Source organism: Meles meles, chromosome 11, assembly GCF_922984935.1.
Source record: "Meles meles chromosome 11, mMelMel3.1 paternal haplotype, whole genome shotgun sequence".
NCBI classification, from domain to species: Eukaryota; Metazoa; Chordata; class Mammalia; order Carnivora; family Mustelidae; genus Meles; species Meles meles.
In genome coordinates this window covers 9,987,706-9,997,661 of record NC_060076.1, presented here as the reverse complement: position 1 = coordinate 9,997,661, position 9,956 = coordinate 9,987,706, and the positions used below count along the sequence as shown (strand labels likewise).

Sequence of the window (9,956 nt, the reverse complement as noted above, 5' to 3'; positions counted from 1 at the left end):
CAGGCCTTGCTCTTGGCTCAAGCCTGCAGTCCCGGGGCAGGGGGGGGCGGGGAATGTACCACCCCATTGCGCACATGGGGAAACTGGCTCCTTTCAAAGGGGTCTGGGAGCCCTGGGCTAATGACTCAGGCACGCGCGGTGTTTGGGGCTGGCATGCCCTCTAGCGGCCGCCGTGCGCGTCGTCTGGCCGGGCGATCCGAGTGGCCCAAAGTCCGGCTGGCGGTGGTGGTCGGAGTGGAAGTCCCTAATCCGGGCCGCCCGGAGGTTCTGTCCGCTGCGCCCCACCTCCCAGGAGCTGAGAACCGTCTCTTCCAACCTGTCCTCTTGGCTTCCCCGAGACTCTGAGGCGGCTGCGCACCCCGCCCTGATTGCCATGGAGACCGCTTGTACACAACTTCTCCCATCCCCTCTACCCTGTCCCAAGTGAGGGCGGCAGGCCGGACCAGCGCCCGCCTGGGAGAGAGCCCACCGGGCCGGGCGGCCTGGGGCCCATGAACAGCGGGGCCCCAGGGCCGCTGGCCGTGGAGAAAGTGAGATTCTTCGGCCGGCACCGTGGGGAGGTGAGGTCCAGTAGGGCTCTGCTGACTCTCGGCTCCTGTCTTTGGGTCTAGAGTGGTTCCTGATTCTGCCTTGGGTTCTCTGGCCCCCAGCTCCAGATTCTAAGCTCTGGTTCTTGAAGGCTCAAACTCTTGGCTGACTCCATTGTTCTTTTGACTTTGGCTTTAAAGTGAACTCAGGGTTTAGAGCAGGTCTTCAACTCCTAGGTCTAGGCTCTTGGCTCTGAGGTGTCAGGCTCTGCTCCTAGAAAAATCTCCAGCCTCTACCTTCAGCGAGGGCTCTGAGCTGCCGTCTCAGGTTTTACAGAATTCTAGAGAGGGTTCTGAGTTCGTCCTCGGATTGCAAGAGTGGTTCTGGCATTCTGGGCTCTGGTTGTCGAAGGAAGCCTGAAGTCCAAGCTCCCACCCGGGGTTCCGGGAGCAGTGTTTGGGGCTGTTCCTGGGGTCTAAGGTCAGGGTAAGCTGAAAGGTGTTTCTTGCCCCAGGCTGGAGCTACTCCTGTGCTCTCCTCCCAGGTCAACTCCTCCGCCTTCTCTCCGGATGGCCAGAGGCTGCTGACAGCATCTGAGGACGGCTGTGTGTATGGCTGGGAGACCCAGAGCGGGCAGCTGCTGTGGAGGCTGAGTGGCCATGCAGGTGGGGCTCCTCAGGCTGGATGTGGACGCGAAGGCCTGTGGTTCTGTCTGGCATTCTGCAGAGCCTATCACAGTGACCTCTGACATCTGACCTGGGCATCCGGACAAGACAGTCTGGGCAGGGCTGGAGCCGTAGGGAAAGGATACAGGACATGTTCCCTGGGAACTTTGATGCCAACAGACCCGGACTCAGATCCTACTACTGTTTTTTTTGTTTGTTTTGTTTTTGGTTTGTTTTTAATTTTGTAAGTAATCTCTACACCCAACATGGGGCTGGAACGCATGACCCTGAGATCAAGAGTCGCATGCTCTACTGATTGAGCCAGCCAGGTGCCCCAATTCTACTATTGTTCTAAAAATTGTTTAAAGATATACATATTTACCATCTTAACCATTCTTAAATGCACAGTTCAGTAATGTTAAGTATGTTCGTTATGCAGCTGGTCTCCAGAACTCTTCATCTTGCAAACTGTAAACTCTATACCCATTAAACTCCCCATTCCTCCCTTGTTTTAGACCCTGGCAACCACCACGCTTTGTCTCAGTGAACTTACTCTAGGTACCTTGTGTAAGTGGAATCATACAGTATTCCTCTTTGTGACTTGCTTACTTCACTTGGCATAATGTCCCTCAAGGTTTCATCTATGTTAAACGATTTTTTTGACTGTGATCTTAAGTTGTGTCACCTGAGCCTCGACTACCCTATGGGACGAGATAATTCAAGCGAAGTGCCTAGCACCCAGTAAGGACCCGGTAGATATAACTACTGTAATTATTATTTAGACAAGAAAAAAATCTGGTGATTACAGGGCAGATTGATTAATGCTATTAATACAGGAAGTCCAGGGGCACATGGGTGGCTCAGTGGGTTAAAGCCTCTGCCTTCGATTCGGGTCATGATCTCAGGGTCTTGGGATCGAGCCCCGCATCGGGCTCTCTGCTCAGCGGGAAGCCTGCTTCCTCCTCTCTCTCTGCCTGCCTCTTTGCCTACTTGTGATCTCTGTCAAATAAATAAATAAAATCTTTTTTTTTTTTTAAGATTTTATTTATTTATTTGACAGACAGAGATCACAAGTAGGCAGAGAGGCAGTCAGAGAGAGAGAGGGAAGCAGGCTTCCCGCTGAGCAGTGAGCCCGATGCGGGGCTTGATCCCAGGACCCTGGGATCATGACCTGAGCCGAAGGCAGAGGTTTTAACCCACTGAGCCACCCAGGTGCCCCTAAATAAATAAAATCTTAAAAAAAAAAAAAATACAGGAAATCCAGTGCTGGAACTCTGAACCCAGGGTGGGTCTCAAAAAGTTTCTGGGAAAGTCCCTGTATTTGCTTTTGGTATTGATTTTACAAATGGGCAAATTAGGGTTGGGGTGTTCTAGACGAAGCCATGGAAGCTTGGCTTGCCAGGGAGCTGGAGGGTGAGAGGGTTAGAAGGGAGTGAGAAGGCAAGCAGGTGATGAGTCTGGGAGAAATTAGCAGGGGCTGGCCTGCAAGGGCTGGAAGTGGAGGGCAGCACCCTGTTCCCTGACCATGGCTGCTTACCCAGGCCCCGTGAAGTTCTGCCGCTTCTCCCCTGACGGCCGCCTTTTTGCCACTACGTCGGGTGACTGTACCATCCGCCTGTGGGATGCAGCAGAAGCTAAGTGTCTGCATGTCCTAAAGGGTAAGCGGGATGGGACAGGAGCCAAGCAGCCAGGCCTGGGTTCCTTTTTCGATCTTGCTGTGTCCTGTTCCACCGTGACCCCTCTCCAACTTCGTATCTGCAGGTCACCAGCGGAGTGTGGAGACGGTCAGCTTCAGCCCTGACTCAAAGCAGCTGGCATCGGGTGGCTGGGACAAGCGGGTGATGCTCTGGGAAGTGCAGGTGTGTGGAAGGGTGGCCAGAGCGGGACCTGGGACCAGGAGGAGACACACCCCACCCCCAACAGTGGCCCCAGAAAGGTCGTTCCATCTTCCCTACTGCTCATGCCCACAGCTGGCAATCCATCTGCCCATGAGGTTGACCTGGCCTGGCCTGGCCTCCTCTACTGTCAGGGCCCAGGTAGTCTCCCCAGACCCTGTGTCATCACCTTACCCACGCAGCACGCAAGGAGGGCCTGATCTGACCCATCTGAGGCCTGGAATCTGGCACCACAAGACTTCTGGGCTGCCCTCCAAAGCTCAGGGCTCTCTCCTGCAGTCTGGCCAGATGCTGCGCCACTTGGGAGGGCACCAAGACGCCATCCAGAGCAGTGACTTCGCACCCAGCTCAGACTTCCTGGTGAGCCACACCTCCTCTGCCCAAGCCCACCTCAAGGAACCTGGAGCCCATACCCACTTTCCTGCCTGGGGCTGAGCCGTGGTTAGAATCCCAGACCTTGAGTGACTGCTCTTCTGAGCCTGTCTCCTCATCTGTAAGATGGGAAATTCAGTAGGGCTCGGAATGGCTGCTTTCTCAGAGTCTGGCTAGCTAGGAACAATGGTGGGCACGGGTTAGTTGGTTCATGCTCACAGCAGATGTCTGCAGGCCACTGGCTCCTGGGACTCCACTCTTTGCATCTGGGACCTGCGGATGGAGACCCCAGTGATCTTCCCCCATGAGCTGGAGGGCCACAGTGGTAACATCAGCTGCCTGTGCTACTCGACATCTGGCCTCCTGGTGAGCTGGGTTTCCCTGGGTTCTGGGCTGGTCCCCTGCTGGCTCCAGACCCATGGGCTTAGAGCTGTCTGCTGTCCAGGCTTCTGGCTCCTGGGATAAGACTATCCACATCTGGAAGCCCTCTACCAGAAGCCTGCTTGTTCAGCTCAAGGGCCATGTTACCTGGGTGAAGAGCATAGCTTTCTCCCCTGATGAGTCACAGCTGGCCAGCGCTGGCTACTCCCATACGGTAAGCCCACCCCACCAGGCCCATCGTCCTGGCAAACTCCTATCCCAACATCTTCCTTTAGCAGGACCCTCAGCAGTTTAGAAATGTCCATATCCTATTTGCCCTAAATGGGAGGGTTCCACAGGCAGAACCCAGCTGCCAACCACTTTTGTTACCTATTGCCTGGCACTAAGGTCTGTGCTGGCCCAAATGCCAGTGGCAATGACTTTTTCTTTTCAGAGATTTTGAGAGTGCCCAGAGGGAGAAGCAGATTCCCCACACTGAGCAGAAGCCCAATGCAGGGCCTGATCCCGGGATCATGACCTGAGCCAAGGGCAGTTGCTTAACACACTAAGCCACCCTGGTGCCTCCCCCCCTTTGAGAGTGTGTATGGGAGCAGGGCTCAAACTCATGACTGAGATCATGACCTGAGCCAAAACCAAGAATCAAAGCCTTGACCAACTGTACCACCCAGCTACCCCAGGCACTGACATTTCTAAGACTCATCACAGCTTCAGGGAAAAGAAAACTGCACTGCCCTGAATTTTTACATCAGATATTATGCTGAGCACGTTTAATACACCTCAGAGAACAAAACCCATGCCAAGAGGTTAAGAGGTTGGCTAGGACTCACCCCAAAGTGATTTCAAGGACGTCAGACTTATGGGGTGAGGTCTCCCCACCTTTCTGCTTGTTTTTATTTCCAGGTCAAAGTCTGGGACTGCAACACAGGAAAATGCATTGAGACCCTGAAGGTAAGGCCTGGGGGCGTAGCACCCAAAGGTGCAGTAAAAGGCCTGCCAGGGGAGGCTGGGGGCAGGCAGGACATGTACCCTGAAAGTGAAATGCGTTTGGCAGGGAGTCCTGGATGTGGCCCATGCTTGCGCCTTCACCCCAGATGGGAAACTCTTGGTGTCTGGAGCTGCTGACTAAGTAAGATGCCAAGTGCACTGCTCTACCAAATCACGCGGAGCTTCTGGGCTGTAACATCCCCAGATGGCTCTCAGATCTCAAGCCTGTCTCTCCCTGCGTGGGGCACGCGCAACCTGGCGGAATGAACTCATGAAAGGATGGCGAGCACACGTCCACATCACAGCCCCCAACCAATGACAACGGAGCACCCACCAGAGCCCCGCAGCCAGGACTGTCACGGCCCCACACCGGGCACAGCAGCCCACCTCTCCAGCAGGGTTACTCAAAATGCCCGCAAACACAAAGCAACACCAGCCAGTTTGTCTGTTTTATTGGCGCCAGTGCTCAGGCTTTGACCGCGTATTTCCGCAGCGGGTATAGCCGCTCCTTCCGCTGTTGCTTCTTGGTCTTCAGGTTCTCCTCGTGCTTGTTCAGCCGCCGGCGCATGGCACGTGTCTTCTTGGGCCGCAGATCCAGGGGCTTATACTTCTTACCCTGGGTGACCAGAGAGCAGGGGGAGTCTGAGCATCAGGGTTTAGGAGCTACTGTGGCAGCAAAGGAAGCCCCCAAGGCTGGAACTGAGCTGCTGGGGGGCATGGGGAGGATGCCGGAAGTGACTGAGGAAGGCCACTGGGGTGCGGAGGTCCCCTCTGTAGACCCGAGTGTGAGGAGGTGTGGTACATCCAGCGCAGCACGGGACTAGACCCTGTGGGGGGAGCTGCCCTAGTGTGAATCAGACGGTCCCTGCTCAAGGAGCTCTCAGCCCGGTGGGAAGACTGAACAGCTAACAGGGGGCCCACTCGGGGAGGAGGAAAGAGATTAAGGTTTCACCTAATGACCAGCAACAGCCTGGAAAGCAAGCAACTCGGTGAATACCACTTCCAAGGGGGAGAAAACAGCGTGCACAAAAGCTCCAAGGGATGGCAGCTCAGGGGCTTTCTGGAAACTGCCAACAGCTCAGAGAGGGAGGCACAGGACAGGGGTGAACAAGGTGGGGTAACAGCCTCAGGGCAGAGAGCTGCAGAAACCAGCTGCACAGATGAGGGTAAGCTCTGAAGTGGGGGTTTGGAAGCTAAGTCTTTGTCCACCCATATCTCCATTATCGAAAGCACAGGCAAGGGCCTCGTCCATTTCAGACTGAGCCCTCAGAACTCTGCTGTCCACCAGACGAGGCACTAGCCACACATATGGTCTACATTACAAACCCAGGCCTTCAGCCACCACAGCCGTGTGTGACCAGAGGTTACTGTACCGGACCATGCAGACACAGAGCATTTCGAGCACCGGAGGAAGTCTATGGGACAGAACTACCAGAGGGCAGAGGCCTCATCTTTACCGCCCTGAGTGCTGCCTGGCAGGGGCTGCACTCACTGGAAAAAGACAATTCTTCCTGACGACCACCTCTATGGTGCCCCAGAGCCTTCAAAGAGTTTGAAGCCCAATTCTCAAAAAGATGCTCCCACACACAAATCTATACACATCCAGGAATGACGGCATCCCCGCCCAACAGTACCTGCTAGAGTCCCCGAGGCAGCTAGTCTAGGTGGCTTTTTTTTTTTAAATGATTTTATTTATTTATTTGACAGAGATCTCAAGCAGGCAGAGAGGCAGGCAGAGAGAGCGAGAGGAGGAAGCAGGCTCCCCGCTGAGCAGAGAGCCCCATGTGGGGCTCGATCCCAGGACCCCGGGATCATGACCGGAGCTGAAGGCAGAGGCTTTAACCCACTGAGCCACCCAGGTTCCCCCTAGGTGGCTCTTTTTGACAAGTGAAAGCCTCCAGCTAGTCAAACACTAACTGGGATGTTGACGTGAAGCCATTTTGCAGATGTACTCAAACCCCTAATCAACTGACTTTAAGAGAGATTATCCTGGGCGATTTAGCAGGCTTGTTTCGATCAGCTCAAAGGCCTTTAATAATGCAGGGCAGAGGTTCTCCCCAAGAAATCCCACCTGAGAAGAGCAGCTTCAACCTGTGTCGTCTTAGTCCTGGCCTGCCCATGAACTTCCCTTCCTGACAGCCAGGCCTACTGATTCTGGGCTTGCTTATTAGCTAGCCCCCACAATCACAAAGGCCAATTCTCTGGAATAAATCAGATGCGTGTATTCACACATATAAAGTCTCTTGCTGGTTCTGCTTCACTACTTAAGCCCTAATAACACCAGTATTACGGACAAGACCAGAAAATGGTCTTAAAAATCTCCCAGAAGCATTCAATCCACCCCTCCCTAAGCCATGGTCTGGAACGCTGACCCAATCACTCCATTAACTATAGGTGACTCTGGGCAATTTAACCTCTCTACACCTTGAGATCCCATCTGAAAAACGAGTGTCAGGTGCTTCAAAGTGGCTGACAAAGTGATGGTAAAACAATCTGTAACATTTAAAGGTAACCCTCATAGACTGCCCAAACTCACTCAGCTGATGAGGATGAATTCCAAAGGCTCCAGCCAGACTCTTACCACACTGTTAATATCCCGACAACTGAGCCCTGAGGATATGCAGTCTGCGAGCCATGCCAGTGGCAAGACGCTGGTTAAGAAGCAAAAAAGCCCAGTCCCATGCACCCCAGCAGAAGCTCTTTATACTACCCTTCCGGCTAAGGGAGGACTGGAACTTTGCTGCCGGCAGCGAAGCATCTAACTCCCCCAGCCCAGACTCACCTTGTAGAATTTCCTGAGGTTCTCTTTCTGCGTCTGGTTGATGACTGTGAGAACACGGGCGATGGATTTGCGAACAACTCGGCTGCAAAACAGAGAGACGTCAGTGAAGGTGGTGGAGACATACAATGCTGCCGCCCCCCACCCCAGCTCATCCACGATCACCCAGGAGGTACCGAACCCTGTGTTTTGGGGGTTAAGGCCCAAAGACTCTAAGAGGTGGGCATCTTACAAGTAGAGACAAGTAGGACAGGGAAGGGGTTCTGAGAACGTATTAAGTATTCACTGAGAGGTGGACAGCAGATCAGGAAAGATCTTCCACCCCAGGCCACACAGCCTCAGAGTTATGAAGACCTAACCAGTGCCGACCTGAATAAGCTATGGGAAATCCTGCCACAAGCTGTGTGACCAGACTCAGGAGTAACAGGAGGGGCCACTTGGGAAGGAAAAACAAGACGTCTGACATTGCAGAAAGGCAATGAGGGGAAAGGAGGAACACAGGAACAGGCTGGGAGTCATGCTGAATTGGGGGCTTGGTGGGGAATGAGGGAGGGCCACTGGGTTAAATAGCTGGTAAACTCAGTCAGCATTCAGCATGCAACCTGTGTTCCCCAACTCATCCAACCCCCTCCCAGCCTCAGAGATCGGTTGTTGAGGACCTATTTTATAGAAGATGAACACAGAACAGAACAAAACAAAAACCTGGGTGGTGAGGCAGCACACGTTAGGTAAGATGTGGCAAAAGAAAACGTGTGCCCAGTTCAGCAGACTCCAAACCCACATCCCTTTCACAAGCCGATTTTTTTTTTAAGATTTTATTTCTTTACTTGACAGAGATCACAAGTAGGCAGAGAGAGAGAGGGGGAAGCAGGCTCCCTGCTGAGCTTTTAGAAAGCCCTGGGATCATGACCGGAGCCGAAGGCAGAGACTTTAACCCACTGAGCCACCCAGGCGCCCCACAATCCCTGATTCTTGATCCATGTCAATCAGTAAGTTAACTACAACTCAAGGGAGGGGTGGGCTCAAGGCACCCACCTACCAAGTGAGGGGAAAAAAAATCAAGTGCTGGTGGAAGGTGGTTAAAAAAGGGTCCAGGTAGATTTTTCCAGGCAGCCTGAAAAAGGGTCTGGAGGGACCATCTGTTCTTTCTCCCATCACAGAGAAACTGAGCAAGGGCACTCCAGGCAGAAGGGCAAAACGGTCCAGGGCAGACAAGAGGTCAATCAGACGGCGGTGTCCCATGTGGCTGGGTGCGAGCAAGGGGACCCTGGGGAGGCTGGTAGGACGGGCATGACCTTCCCACCGACGCTGCCTTTAGACAACCTCGAAAACCCACACATGCTTCGGGTGCACACGTGTGCCCCACACCCAGAGAACCGGGCTCCACTCACATCTTGGAGAGCTTGGAAGCCGCGCCGCCTGTCACTTTGGCGACGCGCAGCTGGGACAGCTCCACCTTCAGGTCTTCCAGCTGTTTAAGCAGCTCCTCCTTCTTCTTGCCGCGAAGGTCTCGAGCTTTAATCTTGGCCTGAGAGCAAGTACCGGTGTGGATCAAACACCACCCAACAGGGCCGCCCGCCCCCGCCCCCAACTCAGCGCCATCCTCCCTGGCCTGACCAGCCCCAGGAAGGCGCGCCGGGGCCAGCTTCCCTCGCCGAGGCCGTGTCTTGGGCAGGGTGACCGACGCCCCGGAGGGCCCGCCTTCACCCAGGTCTGCAGCGAGGTTGAGCCGCTACCCCCGTTCCGCAGACTGGAAGACGGAGGCGCCAGCAGCGCGGGCCCAACCCAGCAAGGGGAGAGAGCGGGAGACCGGCTGTGGCGGCACGAGGCCACTCCGCACGGCGCCTTACAACCTCGGCTGGCAGATGGGACCCCAGTGCTCACCTCGAGCTCCCCACCCCAGGACCCGAGCCCCACAGCGCGCGGATGGCACCCGATTCCACCGCCCTCACCATGTCTACACGATCTGCCGCAGCCGCCGCCGCCGCCGGAAAGAGGCAGAGAGAAAGGGGAAGGGGCGGGGCTGACCTCCACGACTACTGCCGGGTGGCGGCGGGCGCGGCCAATGGCCGCGCAGCGAGGGAGCCCTAACTCCGCCCCTGACGCCTCCACCCGCCTCGCCTCCTCGGTACAGCCGGGAGGCTCCGGGAGCTCCTCGGGAGCTCCTCGGTACAGCCGGTGTGGTACAGCCAGTCTAGCCCCGCCCGGAGGAGCGCCGCGTCTGCGACACCCCTGGTGGGCCTCGTCTCCCTAGCAGAGCGCTTGGGGAAACCGAGGCCCGGGTGACCGGCTGCTTACTGGAGATGGCACAGTGAGGACTCGAATTCCTCCCTTTAGTCCTTTACTAGTTCA

General features: G+C 55.2%; 2 protein-coding genes across 3 annotated transcripts; one reads left to right on the top strand and one right to left on the bottom strand.

The window, feature by feature from the left end:
• The first annotated feature begins 441 nt into the window (after window positions 1-441).
• WDR38 (WD repeat domain 38) lies at window positions 442-5,119 on the top strand. Of its 2 annotated transcripts, XM_046023960.1 has the most exons (9): window positions 442-560; window positions 1,073-1,193; window positions 2,735-2,851; window positions 2,955-3,052; window positions 3,368-3,448; window positions 3,695-3,826; window positions 3,906-4,055; window positions 4,742-4,789; window positions 4,893-5,119. In XM_046023960.1, exons 1-9 carry the CDS (start codon window positions 492-494, stop codon window positions 4,965-4,967), a joined length of 891 nt encoding a protein of 296 aa, XP_045879916.1. In that variant the 5' UTR covers window positions 442-491; the 3' UTR covers window positions 4,968-5,119. The 2 variants fall into 2 exon arrangements, with proteins under 2 accessions (XP_045879916.1, XP_045879915.1); XM_046023959.1 differs by having other exon boundaries at window positions 4,742-5,119.
• Window positions 5,120-5,261: 142 nt separating this feature from the next.
• On the bottom strand, window positions 5,262-9,631 carry RPL35 (ribosomal protein L35). Its single transcript, XM_046023961.1, has 4 exons — window positions 9,557-9,631; window positions 8,996-9,132; window positions 7,608-7,689; window positions 5,262-5,441 (listed from the first exon to the last, which is right to left on the bottom strand). Exons 1-4 carry the CDS (start codon window positions 9,557-9,559, stop codon window positions 5,292-5,294), a joined length of 372 nt encoding a protein of 123 aa, XP_045879917.1. The 5' UTR covers window positions 9,560-9,631; the 3' UTR covers window positions 5,262-5,291.
• Window positions 9,632-9,956: the final 325 nt, after the last annotated feature.

What these genes read in the sequence shown, in the direction of transcription:
- WDR38 (XM_046023959.1), top strand. Translation starts at nt 492, where the DNA reads ATGAACAGCGGGGCCCCAGGGCCGCTGGCCGTGGAGAAAGTGAGATTC. An exon ending in ACTCGACATCTGGCCTCCTG is followed by an intron (nt 3,827 to 3,905) that starts GTGAGCTGGGTT and finishes TCTGCTGTCCAG; the next exon opens with GCTTCTGGCTCCTGGGATAA. An exon ending in GCGCTGGCTACTCCCATACG is followed by an intron (nt 4,056 to 4,741) that starts GTAAGCCCACCC and finishes TTTTATTTCCAG; the next exon opens with GTCAAAGTCTGGGACTGCAA.
- RPL35 (XM_046023961.1), bottom strand. An exon ending in GCTTCCAAGCTCTCCAAGAT is followed by an intron (nt 7,690 to 8,995) that starts GTGAGTGGAGCC and finishes TCTGTTTTGCAG; the next exon opens with CCGAGTTGTTCGCAAATCCA. An exon ending in ACCTCAGGAAATTCTACAAG is followed by an intron (nt 5,442 to 7,607) that starts GTGAGTCTGGGC and finishes CTGGTCACCCAG; the next exon opens with GGTAAGAAGTATAAGCCCCT.